Source organism: Carassius carassius, chromosome 12, assembly GCF_963082965.1.
Source record: "Carassius carassius chromosome 12, fCarCar2.1, whole genome shotgun sequence".
Taxonomy (NCBI): Eukaryota; Metazoa; Chordata; class Actinopteri; order Cypriniformes; family Cyprinidae; genus Carassius; species Carassius carassius.
Genome location: NC_081766.1, coordinates 16,327,602 through 16,344,431, shown reverse-complemented (window position 1 = coordinate 16,344,431; position 16,830 = coordinate 16,327,602). Strand labels below are relative to the sequence as shown.

Here is a 16,830-nt window from a genome sequence, read left to right as displayed (position 1 = left end):
TGTTTGTACAAACTGTCAAATAAATAATAAATAAAACTTATTAGTTATATGTTTAGCAGATGAGTTACAGTACACCTACTACATTTAAAAACTACTAAACGCGTGGTGGCAGTCCAGTGTTTTCCCATTTTCCCCGAAGAACCATAGACAGTAAAAGCGAAGAACCACTCTCGCGATTTCTCTAGGTATTCTCGCGATATGTGGTTGCTAGAAACCCGCCCATGAGCGTTCGCGAGTCCTCTTTCTAGCCGGCGCCTGAGAATGGGTACGTGTTTTCAGATTGTGGTCGCTGGAACAATCCGTCTTCATCTGTGCTGTCCGATGACTCTTTTGATAAAACTCACTCAGTGCTCTATCACAAAGACCGACTGCAAGCGATGTAGTCGCAAATTGGGAGTTGCGATGCCTTAAAAAACATTTTTACGAGAAGAGATGGGAAAATTGGCTGGAGACGTTGCTCAAGATGGCTGCGCGCACGGGGTACTATACTCTCAATCAGCGTTTAGAGTACTAATGAGGCCTGTAGTTGTACTCCGAGACCTGCACAAGTCGGGTTTATTCGTAGATAAATTATTTCTGTATCGAGAAGTATAATTTAAATTAGAATCCGTTCAGTTCGTGAGACTAAACGGTTGATAGACGCATGTGTCAGCTACTGAAGGCTGCATGGCTAGCTAACGTGAACTGAAAATTATCCTTGATACTTTTTTTTATGTTAACCAGCTGTCGTTTGCTTATGTTTTCGGCACAAACAGTTGCAACTAACTTTGTGGGGAGGCTTGTGAAGTTAGAGCTAATGTCGTCTAAATCGTTAGCTTGCTGCTAATGTGAATCTCGAGGCACTTGTTGCGAATCTGCTGTTTAACATCACGTACTTTGCTGTTAAAGCGACACTTGGACAAATTAGGTGAATTTTATGTACTCCCCCTCATATTCCAAATCTGTATGACTTTCTTCCATGAAGTACGAAAGTGAATTTTGGGCCAGATGACTCGGGTTTGTGCTCTAATGGAAAAATCAAACAAGTGTGGAGCAAACGATGTTTGGTTAAGATGTTTAACCTTGAGTGTACATGATGAATCCTATTGCTGAATCCGATTATTCATGCGGATAAACCTTGGAGAACTGAACACTCAAATATGAGGTGGAAACGAATGGTTTAATTTCACTCAGATTTGTTTCTAATGCGTCTCTGTACTCAAGGTATCTCAAGGGACAACTGGCACAAACGCCGCAAGACCGGTGGCAAACGCAAGCCCGTCCACAAGAAAAGGAAATATGAACTCGGGCGTCCTCCTGCAAACACCAAGGTAAATCTAACTTCAATGTGTTTTGCTATATCTATGCATGTCTTTCTGACCATGTGGGTGATGAAAACACGTCCTTAGGTTGGTCTATTTTGGCCGTTTTGGTCAAAGCCTTTGACCTTCCAATGTTAGGATTCGTCATAGTTACACTGACACATTGATGAGTGCAAGATTGGTCTTCATGGGCCTTTGTTCTCGCGTTATATAAATATACATTTGTATCTCTCTCAATAGATTGGACCTCGCCGCATCCACACAGTAAGAGTCCGTGGTGGAAACAAGAAATACAGAGCTTTGAGGCTCGACGTGGGCAACTTCTCATGGGGCTCAGAATGTACGTTTCTGATAAATGTTTTGTGCTGCTTGTACAGGTGCAGCTTTCAGTGAAGATAATCTGTCCAGTTCTGCTACTGAATGTGCTTGATTGATATCATTGTTATCTGAGAAAGACATGTTCACCCTGATCTTCAATGCATTTGCTGAGCTTTTGTTGGATGTTTCATTATAGGTAGTTTTAATGGGGTTTTAATGACATTTCAGGCTGTACCCGCAAGACCAGGATCATTGATGTGGTTTACAATGCCTCTAACAATGAGCTGGTGAGAACAAAGACCCTTGTGAAGAACTGCATTGTCCTTGTGGACAGCACTCCTTACAGACAGTGGTACGAGTCTCACTACGCTCTTCCACTTGGCAGGAAGAAGGGTGCCAAGCTGGTAAGTTTTTATTATAAAGTCTAGGTTGCTCTTAATGATGGTCTTTCTTTGATGATAACATTGTCCAGTTCTGCTACTGAATGAAAGTGATGCAGTTTAAGACTCTGAGGAAGACTTGTTTCTTATTAACTCTCTCGATACCAGAAACCTGCACTGTAATCAGTTTAAAGCTAATTCTCATTTGATTTGTCAATCCAGACCCCTGAGGAAGAGGAAATCCTAAACAAGAAGAGGTCGAAAAAGGTCCAGAAGAAGTTTGATGAGCGCAGGAAGAAAAGCAAGATCAGTCCTCTGTTGGAGGAGCAGTTCCTGCAGGGGAAGCTTCTTGGTAAGTCGTGTTACGCGGGGTCTTAATGTGACATTGATGTGATCGTGATGAAACTTTAACCAGTTCTGCTACTGACACAACAGTGCTGAAGTTATACCATTTCTGATAACCACTGAAATGCAGCCTGCAGCTCCACTGTCCTTCAGTTGAAGTGTTTAATCTATGGTTTTGTTTTTCCTCAGCCTGCATTGCCTCCAGACCAGGACAGTGTGGCAGGGCTGATGGCTACGTCCTTGAGGGCAAAGAACTGGAGTTCTACCTGAGGAAGATTAAAGCAAAGAAAGGCAAATAAATGTACAGCTCTTTGATATGACCATTAAAAAAAATACCCCAACTCTTCACGTCACTACTGCTGTTCTTATTTTATACAATTAATGTATAAATACATTAATGCAGCTTTAAAGAATAAACATTTAATTCGTCAAGACCCCGAACCTTTTTGAATGATAATGTATACATAGCAAGTATCCTCTCATCCTTGACCATCCCAACAAAAACATGCCAAGTAAAATCTGATCGGCAGTTACGTATTTTTCTATGGGTCTTGGTTTGTCTGTCCTGTAGTTTCAGGTGACCAAGTGGACCATCAGGTTTTGTTGCTGCAGTGGTGATGGGATGATGGTTTTGGAAGGCTGTTCAAGTTGTGAGCACTCTCTTTTACATTTAGATCTGCAGCAAAGACATAAGCTCTTGTTCTTCTGCTTTTCTACTTTTTGTGTAGTCGGCCCCACATTGAAGGCAAGCATTTGTGTCTTGGGTGCCGCTAAAGGTTCCTCGTTATCCTCCAGAATCCTAATAAATACAGAATACTGGTAAATAATGTAAGAAATCCCTAAGAGAGTAAATCACATTTTCAAGGATTTATACATGAATTTACAATATACAAGTTTCAAATATCAGTTTTTTTGTGCATTTGATTAAGTTCGCTACTTCATCAGAATGGTAACATAACTTTTATGCCATTCACTATGTGGGGGGGAAAAAAATGATTCCAGGAATCTAAATGAACGTGTTGTGTTGTTTGAGGTAAAAAAAAATAATAATAATTTTAATAACCAAGCAAAAAGTGACACTTTATGAGTGCAAAAGAGACGCACACTCACATATGATAGTGTGACTAACACAAAGCATGTTCTATTCATCAATTCAGCCACAATGCAGTAAAACACAGACACCAAGGAAGAGGTTATTCTAAAACATCAAGAGTACAAAAGGGACACAAATACATACACATACACTCACTTACAAAACACTATTGTTAACACAAATGGAACAGATGGGGCTGTAACAATATGACAAATTTGAGCCAGAAGACTCAAATAAAAGGATGAAATCAGATTTATTAACCTCTGACAAAGCATTCCTGTTAATTTTTGTTACATATTCGTGAATCTTGATATGGGTAACAAAATATTTCTTTCTGTGTTCAGGTTTGACTTGTAAAATTAATGCAAAAACTGACATTTCGAACAAAAAAATCTAAACCTTTACAAAAATTCTAAATATATATCCAAATCCACAACTTCATAAAAATAAGTTTATATATTTGAAAACGGCTAGAATTTATAAGCCTTTTTATATAGAGTCCTATCTAGTGGTTTTTCTTAATTTACTTCCACCAGATGGCACTAGACTGCCGTCAAAACTTGATTTTTAAAGGCATTGTCTCTATTTTATCATGAAATACTGCCATAGTTGAAAAGAAAAGTAATAGAAAAATATATATAATTATTGCATGATTATTAATTAGTATCATGAAATTCTCTGAGAATACAAAATAAAAAATATTGAACAAAAATAGATGACACTGATTTTACTGTAAATTAAAAAAAAAAAGTTACATTTCAGGTGTTCGGACTTTTGACTGTGAACAACACATGTGTGACCCCCAAATGAACAATACCTGAGGGTTAAACAAGTATTGCATACTTGACCTATACATTTGCTTATTAAAGTTAAGTGACCAACTGACTTACATGACTGGAATAATACATTGAATGTCGGCAGTATAAACATTACATATCTTTTTTTTTTTTATGTTTTCCCCAAACATATTAATCTAGCCCCTTGATATTTACACATTTTAAATGTTAATAAATTATGGACAGGAGTTGCAGTTCGTCATAGTTCCTCATGTCATGTGTGGAACCAATGAAGACAGGCTTCATAGTAGCTGAAGGATATGAAGGACCCTTGTCCTTCCAGTATTTGTCCTTACAGCTAGCATGGAAACCTAGATAAAATCGAAAACATTTGCACCTGTGGTTAGTATCCATTATTATGCATACTTTGAAACGGAATATTGATTTACTAACCTGAATGATTCGATCTAGGAGTTGGTTGGTCTCAAAATCATTGTCATCTCTAAATGGGTTGATAATAAGTTCGCCTACCTTTAAGAACATGTGTAGCCTACCCTTAATTTTAGAGAAATCAAACCAATTTTGTTGTACTCTTGTACTACCAATCATACCTTTAACCAGCCAGCCTAAAAGAACTCCAGTAGAGTGAAAATGGGGACATAAAGGAATTTTGAATTTTGTCTTCATCAGGTTTCACAAGCTGGCGCCCGATTAGGTAGAATGTAAAAAAAGAATTACACAGCCACGGTCACCTGCATCCAAACAGAAGTGAGATGATCTGTCGGATGAGCTTCACCTGTGTGTACACCAAGGGAATGCTAATCCAGTCATAGTGGAAGAGCATGCTGCATTTTGATCTATAGTTATTTAGAAAAAAGGAATTATTGTGCTTTTATTGCACATATTCATGACATGTTTAAATGCACTCACATCCATGAGAAGTCGCAATGCTATATCATCTTTCACACTCCCTTCTTTTCTCGCTTGTGATGCCAGATTAGCAAACCATGCAAGTGGCATCCAGTATTTGTTGAAGTCAGAATACAGATGGTTTAGTTTCTTGAGCTTGAATGCATGAATCCTGCAAAAAATAAAATAAAAGCAGTGTCAAATAAATGCTTTCCAAATATAATTCTGCCAAATGCACTGGTTAGATACATAATTAGATACATCAGAGCAGTTAATAAATCATTGATTGACTCACTTACTGAACTGTAAGCTATAATTACATTTTTGTCTATATGAAGAAGGTTTTTTCTATAGCATTACATAGTTTATATATAGTAGGCTATATTAATAATAATACTTCTGCAGGAAACAATGCGAAGGCTCTTTGCTTTATGTGGAAAACACCTTGAAAAGTAATATAGTACTTCTATTCCTCGCACACATTTTCAGATGCAAAGTTCTTACCAGCCTCCACAATGTACTGATGGAGCGCAGGGTGAGGATAGACAACAGCACTTCATGTGTGCACTTAATAACCAAGGCCATTTATATCCTCAAACCATTACTTAAAAAGAAATGCCTCTACTTTCTACTAAATATAATTAGCATTAAATTTGTTTCCTATAGTTAATGTTAAAACTTGGCTTTGCAGCATATACTGCTGGCAATACAAAAAGTGGCATCTCTTTATGACTTGGCACTCGTACCATTGCTTGCTTGTAATTTGCTCTGGATAAAAATCATCAGCCAAAGAAAGTGCAACTGTTAAAAAATGTTGATTTTGGAATGTCATTATACCTGTATAGAATACTGATGAAGCCGTACAGTAAACAGAAGACCAGGAATTCTCTGTAAAGAAGCTTGTAAATGCTTCCTTTCCATCGGAAAAGCAACTTTGAGAAGCCTCCAAACTTAGCATTGGAAACCTTAAGTGTGTAGGATACTTTCATGGTGGAATGCTAAAAAACAACAACAACAACTCAAAGAATGAAGACGTTTTCACAATTCAGTGACACATGTTATGCAGAATTGTCACTTTTTTGTTCTTACCTTAGTGCTTCAAGCTTGTCTTGTTTTAGAGAGAAAACACACCTCTTTGTTTTCTTCCTTTATATCTCTTTAATGTGGAGCTAGCAATCAATCCTGTGGTTTATGGTTTGGGAACCCAGTTTTAAAGAACATGTTCATGGTCAATGTCAGTTCCACACAGGTCTGTATCATCATTATGAATGATTACTGTGGAAAACCCACATTAGAGGTATAATTTACGACTATAGGTATTTATCTATTTGTCTTTCAAGTTAATCTATAATTGTTTCAGTTAAACAACAACAACAAAAAAGTTTTAAGAGAACCACTTATTTTCTTAGTGTAAAGAACATTTGAATGATCTAAAAAACCTTTTGTGCAATGGAAATGTTCCATGGATGCTAAAGGTTCTCAATGGAACCATAGATGCAGCTAAAGAATAACCATTATTTTTAAGAGTGTGATGCATGTTAACATTAATATTAAATAACAGCGAGTATAAAATGTATTTAGAAATTCGTAGATACAGCATATGCAATAAAACATGGATTTCCCAAAAGACCTTAAGTCGTAATTGTAATAGTAGATTATATCATTATCATACATGTATTGATCAAACATATTCTATTGAATTGATATCTTAGTTTGAAGCGGTTCTTCAGGAAACACAATTTTTTTCCCCTTCATTTTAGCAAAACCCTTATGGGTATCCCTAAATTAATGTATTTGCTAAAATTTGCAAAACTTTGATAATGTTTATGACCTAATAAATTAAATGAAGGCATGTTCATAATTGCAGTGATGGTTTAAATAATTAGATCGCCAAATAAAAGAACAAGCTTTTTGTCTCAGTGGTAATTGTAGCTGATCAAGCAAGCATTAAAAATAGAAATTTCACAACTCTAAAGTGCCCACAGAGCCCAAAATATAAGACGGTGTCCCAGAGCAGGGCATGTAGAGATGTCTGTGAGGCCATTACAGCTCTGTAGGTTTTACTGGGACGGAGTAACCCAATGATATAATTACAAACTCCAACACAGGAGGAAATCAGAGCTGGCTTTCTGTTACTGTTGAGTGATTTCAGAATAGGCTGGGGCCTTATGGGGACACAGAAGCAGATCTTGTGAAGGCCAATGTGAGACACTGGAAGGGCTATATTCATTTTATACTTGGTCCCTTAGGACTGAGTAAGGACTGATAAACACATTTGAAATGTTTTCACAGCTCAATGATTAGAGCCTGTAGTCCGATTAAATAACACTAAAAAGGGTTAAAAATCTCAGAAACTAGCAAAACAACAACTTCGTGAAAAAAGCATTTATTTGAAGCCAAGAATGAAATATAATGTCTCCTTTCCACAGTTGATTGATAATGTCGCAAATTATAATAATAATTTCACACAGAAAGTCCAGTGTAACTCATATGCACCCAAGATAACAAAAACTGTGTGTTTTGTTCAGTGGTGTTTGACCATCATTTTTATTACTGGCCTTGATAGAAATTGGACTAGATTTGTCATTTTGTCAATATAGACTTGGACAGTGTTATAGTAGTACTTAAATACTGATATTGTATTAACTGTATGTAATGTAGTTTTAATGTTGTCAGTTTAATTTCATTTGATGTTTTATGTACTTCTGTTATTTGTATTAGTTTATATATATTATATATCTTATTATAATATATATATATATTACTGTTTAGTTTAAATTTATTTGTTTTTATCCAGTTTTAGACTTAGTAATTTAGTGCTTCATCTTTAAACCTATTTTACTTCAGTTACAGTAAATGCCATGGCAACACTTCTCATTTTCATTTAATATTTACATTTTATTTGATATCAGCTTTATTTCAATGAACAAAAAGACAGTTAAAGTAATTTTATAGGTGAAAGTTGAGTGTTATTTGTTCTGTATGGTGTAGAACAAAATCAGCTTTTTACTTGCTGAGTCAGCCTGATCTTATCTGAAAGCCACTTCATTTTACTAGTTTAGCAGTTTCTGTTTATTTGATTAAACAAGTTTTTAACTTGCTAAGAATAAATTAATTATTAGCAAGGTCAAAATAATGATGACATCAGCTATGGCCAGCTGAGGCTACATAGTTACATAAACAGTAACCCTCCAAAATTCTATGTAGGAGAGAAATGTTAAGTCCATTATACATCAAATTTTAGCAGATTTGATTATTTAAGTTAAAGACCAGAGGATGGACTTGGTTTCTGTTTAATGTTCTCTTGCTCTCTATTGTTACTTTTCTTCTTCATGATGATATATATATATGTTATGTGTGACACCAAATACATTTTACATTGACACTAAACACTGTAACTGAAGGTGAAACACAAAGTAATATTACAATCATAAAACTTCCATCTAAGTTACAGTAGAGACAAAGATATAAAAATCTCAATATAATGAAAATATCCAGCTGACAACTATATGATAGCTTATCCTGGCAACAGACTGAGTCTGCAAACAGCTCCATTTGAGACTTTATCAGTACAATAATTCACTCCAATTGTATGCTAAAATAATGGCTTTGGACTGGTGCAGTGACTTGCTTTAACGTCAGTGTTCACAGTGCATTTGCAACCAAAGGGAAAACGTCCTGACCGGAGGTGCTGTCACATTAGCGAAATTTCAACAACATTTTGTGTGGTCCATTGTCAGTAGTGCTGCTCACACAGATGTCATTTTCTGTTGGTCAGTCAGGAGAATTTATGTCGTCAACTTGAACATGAGACGTCTGTTTCGCCCTGTTTTGCAGATTCTTATTGGAATGACTGGATTCACCCATGAAATTTCGCCAAGCAATCTGTAAATGTGGCTGCACCTTCAGACTTGACAAAACTCCAGTGTATCTGATAGAATCTCTGCGTGTGTCAATCAAACGCATCATTTCCTGTACTGTCACGAGAGGTCCACACTCTCATACTCTCCATGATCGGAGTCCTCGATCTCAATCCCAGGAACCAGGCTGTAGTATTCAGTGGACTGGGTCAGGTACGCCTTCTCCCGATCGGCTGAGTCCTTCATCACTTCACTCACACTCACTGTATCCAGGTCTTGCTTTCCCGCGGTCCCTTCTGTGGAGCAAGTGGACGGCGGAGGGGCCAGAGAGTCCACAGAGCCCAGTTTGATCTCCACCTCCTCATAAATATCATGAGTGCTGTCCATCAAGTTGGATGAGGGCTGAAGCATCAGATGGTTCCTCAGGATGACCTCCTTTCCACCGTCTACAGACACTGCTGAATCCCCAGTGGGCAGTTTGGCATGTGGCCACCGTCCGTTGCAATGGGAGTTGTTGGATCTGTTGCGAGTCGGGCTGAAGGATGAGCTCTCTTTCCTCTTCTTCTTACTCCCACAGCACCAGCAGAGCACCAAACTGAGGAGGAGGAACAGGGGAAGCAGGATGAAGAGAGCGGTCAGGTTGGCCAAATGGCACACGTCACTGGTCTTCAAAGCCCAAACCGTCCCTCCTGCAAGATTCTGAGGAGAGTCACAGGTCAGATTACCTACGAGGTCATGAAGGCTGCTGGAGTTGTCGTGCAGAGCACCTTCAAGACCCTCCCACAGCGAGCATGTGCAGGCCCAGGGGTTTCCGGTGAGCTCCAGATGCTCTAGTGAAGGCTTAAGCACTGAATGAGGTAGAGTGCTCAGCTGGTTCCATCCCAGGGTCAGCGCTCGCAGATTGTTCGAGCTCTGCAGAAATTGCTCGGGCAGATGTTTCAGATGATTCACTCCCAGATCCAGCACTTCCAAACTATAGGCTTTAGCTAGAAAGTCTGCTGGCAGTGATGTTAGTCTGTTGTGGCTAAGATACAGCTCTCTCAATAAAATGACAGCATCACCGACCTCACTGTGATCAATGTGACTGATATTACAGTTAGTCAAGTCCATAACCTGCAAGTGTTTATGTGACAAAAAGGCTGCCCAGGTCACATGGTTGAATGTGGATCCTGAGTAGTTCAAGCAACAAGTGTCATTGGGTACCTCAGATGGAAAGTGAGACAAAATGCTGGCAGCTGGGCACCCACATTCCTTAGCGCTTCCTTCAGTCACATGCACCATTTGAAGAATCACCAGCCAGCATAAAAAGACAAGTCCTATAAAAAAAAAAAAAAAACAAGGATTAGAAAAAGCTTCATACTTATCATATATTTAAACAGAGAAGCATTGCAATACACTCCTAAAACTGAAACATTCATTTACTCACATCATCTAAAACAGGTTGAGAGATGTAGGCTATGTTTACAAATCCTCATAAAATACTTAACTAAAAGGATGATTTTACTGTATTATTATGTGTGCCATCAGATTTACCTAATCCACTTAAATAATTTGACATTATAATAGTTTTTTTTCTATGTGAAATCCTGGTGCCATTCAATTATTTATTTTCAAAGAATTCTATTATTTTAACCAAGCTTTAATATGGCCTAAAAGTAATTTTAATCATTATTATCATTATTTATTTTTTATTTGTTTGCAGTGGGACAGCTGTTTTTTTTATAAACTATCGTAATATACAATATATAATATACAATAAACATATATACAATATATATATGTTTTACTAAATGATTGAAAAGTTGAGAAGTTTTTAGGTTTGGGGTGGAAGACTCCAAAGATTTGTTATATTGTCAATAAAACTGATACTGCCAATAACATTGGACGTTTCAATGCATATCAAAGATGATCAGAGATAATGCCGACAAATCGGACCACTAAAGCAAACAGTCTTGAAAGTGCTAACCAAAAGCAGAGTTTACACAGTCACCCAACAAATGACTTACAGATTTCATGTTATCTGATTCTACATCTTAAGAGTGAAATATCACATGCACACTTATTATGTTCTCTCTCTTTCTGTTGTGTTCTAGCTCGACCTCTAGGGATCTGCTCGCTCAGGTTGAGCATGAAGAGAGGTAAAGATCCCGTGTGCATAGTAACATGGCTGGGGCTTCGGCTCTGTTGTCATTTGTGTGAGAGTTGGCATGGCAATTAGGTGAGTCTGGGATCAGGAGTCCACACTTCACGGAGAAACATCTTATCTGGCAACCAGCCAGCTCATGGTTGATTGGGAACTGAACAAATATTTCACACACATCCTTTGTTGGCTGTGCAGCAATAAGTGCTTTCTTGTTCATTTAAATTAAACAGAAGTGTGTAATATAATTTCTGAACCTATGAAAACATAAATGTATGCACAGATTAGTGTCAGTGATCACTGCCTGCATGTATAACAATATTTTCTTAAAATGCTCTACACTTTTATTAGTAAAAAATAATACTTTTAGGTTTTAGACTACTTATTTGTTTTATTAGTAAACATTTTTTTATGATTCGTTTCACAAAAAAGCTAATTCATCTTCTGTTATCTTTAAGAGAACTTTACTCCAGTATATTTCCCCCTGTTGTGGAGAGGACTACACATGTTTTTGTTCCCCTGCAAGTATAGGCCTGGCATCAGACTTTCCTGATGTAAACAATGGGAGTGGAATGTGCAAACCCTCTGACAACACAGACTATCCAGATCAGGAATGAGGGGTGAGGAACCAGGCCAACCCAGCCTTGCATCCAATACTGCTGAAACACTCCTTTTAGTTCAGATATCATCAACAGCTATTTATTTACCCAACACCGGCCAAGAGATTTTCTGTCGCTGAAATTAAAAGTCTATGTTTATCTGCACCAGTGACAAACATCATAAATCTAGATTAATACAGAAAAACAACTATTAAGTTAATTCTATAATGAAGTAATGATAGGTAATGGAGTATAACTGTTGAGAAATTTGCAGATTTATTCTGAGATGTCCAAATCCACATTAAGTCCTTGATAATGTGCTCTAAATTCTTTGACTGGAGAAACAATACTGGCTTAAGTTGAGCAAGTAAGCCCTAATAAAACAATCACCTACATTTTGATCTCAGTAGATAAGTGCTGATCTCTCTCTTACATGCACACAGGTTTGTTTTCAATCACCATGGAAAATTTCCATCAACTTTTATTGTTTGACAGTGAGCTAATGATATTTTCTATCCCGTACGCATAAACCAGAGCATCACAGAAATCTTTCTGTGGTGTGCAGGTTCCAACAATGTATGAAAAACCTGACCAAAAACAAACAACTGGATCCTTTTAGCTATGACTGTATTTATTTTATTTTTTTAACTAACTGTTAATAAAACAGTTCCGGTCTTTGTGTTTCCCTTCTATTCGAATAGACAGTGACAACAAGAGAGAAGTTGAGGGACTCGTTCATTTATTAGTAAATTTAACTGTACTAGTCCTGTAAATATGAGCTCACATAAAAAGAAAAATGACTAAACATTTGGGCCTGTAAAAATAAGATTTTTACAAAGCCTAAGCTTTGTGGAATAAAGACACTTTTTCTGTAAAACCATGACAGTCATTTTGACTGATTGATTTATCCATATATTGTGCAAGGAAGATCAATTCAGTGAGGTTAAAGGTACAAGTTGGGGTGGTTCTTATACTATATGATGTGCATAGGCTACTAAGTAAAAGTTTTCCTAATGCACGAACTAATGTATTAAGCGATGGGTATGTTTAAACCTATCCTACGTGATCTCAGGGCAGAACAATGTGCACTGTTACACCCAGTTCCAGCAGTTTCCTCTCAGATAGCGGATCTTTTATTTTACTCAGGCGCACAGCTTCACAATGCGTCTGCTCAACAACATAACATAAAACAACTAATCGATACAAAACACTATCCAGTAAAATGCAAAGCAGAAACGGTCAACGTTAGATATTTATTATTCATATTATTGACTAAAGGAGCTCTCTCCATGTAGTCTTCAAAGTATTTTAGCGAAGCAATTTTAAGTTCACTTAAATTCACACAGGTACAATGCATTGGTGCAGTCGTACCGGAACAAGAAGTGTTTAAAGAGATTCTTACCTTCACATGTCATGATTGTGATGTGTTGGTGGAACTGTCATTCATACAGATCACCGCGACACAATGCGCGCGCAGAGCAGCAGTCCCATCGCTCTCTACTGTACAGTGTGTGTGTGTGTGTGTGTGTGTGTGCGCGCGCGCGCGAGCGCTGGGCCTGGGTGTGTCCTGATCAACACAACACAGGCTGGAATTGTGTGGAAATTCTGCTTCCTGTGTGTGTGTGATGCGGAGGGAAAGTGTGTGAGTGAATAAAGAGAGGGAAAGAAACTTAGGCAGACCTCCGTCATTTACTTGTCTGATACCCTCATTATTGTCTTGAATGGTAGGGAGAGGAGAGGAATCTCTTAAAACAGCATGTTCATTTTACATTAGACTGCATAGGATGTTCGTCTCAACAGCATTTTCAAACACATATCCAGTCATCCCAAAAGTCAAATTAAAGTCCGCAAACTATTGTGTTAAAGACGCTCGCGATAACCGAGTTCCACCGAAGAGGTAACCATAGCAATATCACGCATGCTGTGTACCTTGACAAAATATAACTAGTCAGAGTATTTATCACTTTATCATAAATAAATGTTTATTTTTTATTATTAACCTATTTGAGCGTGATAACGTTTAGCAATTGTTCACGGCGCCGAAATTCACGTTTTTACTTTATAGTGTTTTTCCTTTTTATTTGTTGTTTCATGGCAACTTAAAAATCGTACCAATAGCTGAAAAACAACGTTTTACGAAAAATATAATAATAAGAGCTGGTTTTCAGTTTAAGTAAACATAAACTAGCCTACTGTTTGAGTGCAAACAAAAAAAAGACAAACTTTACAGGCGTTATATTCGAGTTAACAACCACAAGATGGCAGAGCTAGCATTCAGTAGCATTTCTTCTGTTAGCCTGCAGACGAGAATTTTAAGGTCAAACGTCCGAGAGTGAAAAAAAAACACCTTGGACGGACGGACGGACAGAGTGATTGATTGATTTTAGAAATTATTTATCAATTTATTTTAGAAAGAAGGCAAAATGGTACACCATGTAATGTGATACTGACATCACATATATGGAGACAGAATATAATGCTTAAACATACAACAAAATATAAAGAAATGTTTCCAACACAATGTAAACAGCATCTCTCCTCAACATTCTCTGTGCACACTTAAAGTGAAAATTACAGTGTCTATTTAACATCAAATCATAAGGCTGCATCATCAGTGCCCAATCTGAGCAGTTTCTATGATCTTTGACTCGCTGCTCCAGGAATCTCTCAGAGGAGGTGTTACCTCACACAGTTCTCTGTTAAGAGTCTACATTGAGATATGCACTTCCTCTCAGGTGCAGTGGACCAAAGGTGTGTCTCCAGTCTACAGAGAGCAGATCTGACTGAGGCAGCGCTCATAGATCCCAGCTGGAACAGGACAGGGAGGGGGACGATTCCCACTTCCCCACTGTCCTGGTTTAGGCAGCAGCCTGCCAACGAAGAGAGAGGTTGCAGAATTAAAGATGAACAGTGAGACATTTGTGCCCTGGCAGATTGATTGGAACCTCTGGCAGTAGAGGATGCAGAGATCTGGTACCAAAAGTACGACATCCCTCAGCTAATGAGAAGCAGGCCTGGAACAGTGGGGAAGAGTCTTTAAGAGGTCTCTCCTGTCCAACACTACTGTGGTTAATTCATGCGCGCTTGAACACATTCGCTCAAGTGATACAGTGATGTGCTGCCACGATTGAGCTGGCCAGGGGCACAGCTGTTGCTTTGAATGCACCAATTAAAAAGGCTTGACATGTAAAATCCTTTTCACACATTGTATTTATACCATTGTAAATGAAGATACAATTAAAGTATAAAACCAAAGAGGAGAAAGTGTAGCACTTCTGCTCTTGGAAGAAGCTTTGTGTGTGTGTGTGGGGGGTTAACTTTATGCCTCCATACAGTAAATGTTATTTAAATAGAAACATATGGGTCACAGTGGTTTACTCTTACAGAATAAGTGGCGAGGAACCTTATTAGCAAATTACAATGACTTAATGTCTGACAAAATATCGAAAATAAATTATACATTACTCTGAAAACCACAATTTAGAATCCTATTTTATGTCTAATTAAACGCACAGAGACACACACAATAAATATTGATCTATTTAACAAATGCATTTGTTTACCCATGGATTTAAAAACAAAACAAAAAAATAAGAAGAAATCTCCACATAATCATGGGAAAACCATGGCATGACCAGTGGACCGATTCAGTGTGATCAGCCTAATAAGATTCTCTGACCACGCAGAATCTTGACCTTTTGCACTCAATTAACTTTTTTATCAGACTGTTGTCTGTTGTAGTGGTTCACTAAATGTGCTGTTGTCTGTGATTCTTTCAAAAAAATATTGTGTCACTCATTACAAAAGGAGTAAAAAAAAAATTAAAAAAAAACTGGAACAAAATCATAAGGATGAGAAAACCACATGATTTCATTTAAGGAATTCTTCCATTTTAATATTGACACAGATTGCTAAACACAGCTGTGTAATCTAACTGGGAAATGAGTACTACTTATTTAGCAATAAATACTTCTGTCTTCATTTACAGAGCACTTCTATTCTAGAACAAACATTATAAATGTAACACGATATAAAATGTGCCTTGGCACAACATTAAGATTCATTAAACAAATGAAAATTATATTTTCATATGCTTTTTTAATTATCACTAAACTTCATGATGACACAGTATAAATATATACCAGTATATGGGAGCTCCACAGTGGTCCACTGCCCATATTGTGGCACCAGTACACACACACACATTTTTTTTATAGTAATGGAAGTGTTTGCATACGTGGACTTCTGTCTCACTGGGAACATAAATGAACAATATAAAAGGAACCTGGCATCTCACATTACTGACTGTTATTAAAGGACTGACGGAAGGAAGCATCACTAAAGAACAAAGGCCGACCGCACTGCCACCCCCGTCAGTCCAAACATTTACAAGCTAGTGTAAATTCCACTGAAATGACAGTGGTTGTATCCAAACTACCAGACATGGACAGAGCTTCTCTACTGCATACGGCGGGCGGACGGACAGTACATGGAGCCAGTACTTACACACTCCACACATCTCCCAATGGCCTGGCGTTTAAGGAGACCTCTTTAAATTTGACATGGTTAATTGGTTGTGACTTAATGGTATAATATTTGATTATATAATAATGTTGATTTATTTTTTATTTTTTTTACTCATTCCTCTATAAAATGTGTGTCTGTGTGTGTGTGGGGGGGTGTATGGAGTGACTTGATTTGGTGTATTGGGCATTGATTGGATCCTATCGTTTGCTACCTGCTGTGATAATTAAACCAAAGAATTGAAACTCATCTAGACATTGGACAATCTGATCACCCAGCCCTCGAGCCAGCACACACATCAGAGAAGAGATGGAGCCAGGAGGAGGGCATGCTAATGTTTTTGGTTAAAGATTTTGGGCATACATCTTTAAAAATATATATAAATAATAGTGATTTGCATATAAATAAATGGTGAGGCACTAATAATGCAAGTGCTTTGTAAAGAAATATCATGCAAAATGTATGGTTTAGAAATGGTGTAAAAATATGGTGACAAAGTTTCAGCTATTATGGGATGGCATATTTGTGTTTGTATTACTTTATAACCATATATTTCATGAAATAAATATACCATTTTACTTAAGC

The 16,830-nt window shown here is 37.5% G+C and overlaps 2 protein-coding genes, 2 non-coding genes and 1 pseudogene across 4 annotated transcripts; 3 read left to right on the top strand and 2 right to left on the bottom strand.

Annotated features, from left to right (window-relative positions):
* Window positions 1-176: 176 nt before the first annotated feature.
* On the top strand, window positions 177-2,692 carry LOC132154220 (small ribosomal subunit protein eS8). Its single transcript, XM_059562803.1, has 6 exons — window positions 177-265; window positions 1,204-1,310; window positions 1,542-1,641; window positions 1,848-2,023; window positions 2,222-2,351; window positions 2,534-2,692. The coding sequence occupies exons 1-6, from the start codon at window positions 262-264 to the stop codon at window positions 2,641-2,643; spliced, it is 627 nt and encodes a 208-aa protein (XP_059418786.1). The 5' UTR covers window positions 177-261; the 3' UTR covers window positions 2,644-2,692.
* LOC132155446 (small nucleolar RNA SNORD46) lies at window positions 1,361-1,466 on the top strand. The gene has a single exon (XR_009437240.1). It is a non-coding gene; the product is annotated as a small nucleolar RNA SNORD46 (small nucleolar RNA).
* LOC132155445 (small nucleolar RNA SNORD38) lies at window positions 2,067-2,136 on the top strand. Its single transcript, XR_009437239.1, has one exon. It is a non-coding gene; the product is annotated as a small nucleolar RNA SNORD38 (small nucleolar RNA).
* Window positions 2,693-2,826: 134 nt separating the features above from the next.
* On the bottom strand, window positions 2,827-6,111 carry LOC132155423 (bestrophin-4-like; annotated as a pseudogene).
* A 1,888-nt stretch (window positions 6,112-7,999) lies between these two features.
* On the bottom strand, window positions 8,000-13,253 carry LOC132154219 (leucine-rich repeat-containing protein 38-like). The gene is made up of 2 exons (XM_059562802.1): window positions 13,124-13,253; window positions 8,000-10,298 (listed from the first exon to the last, which is right to left on the bottom strand). The coding sequence occupies exons 1-2, from the start codon at window positions 13,134-13,136 to the stop codon at window positions 9,103-9,105; spliced, it is 1,209 nt and encodes a 402-aa protein (XP_059418785.1). The 5' UTR covers window positions 13,137-13,253; the 3' UTR covers window positions 8,000-9,102.
* Window positions 13,254-16,830: the final 3,577 nt, after the last annotated feature.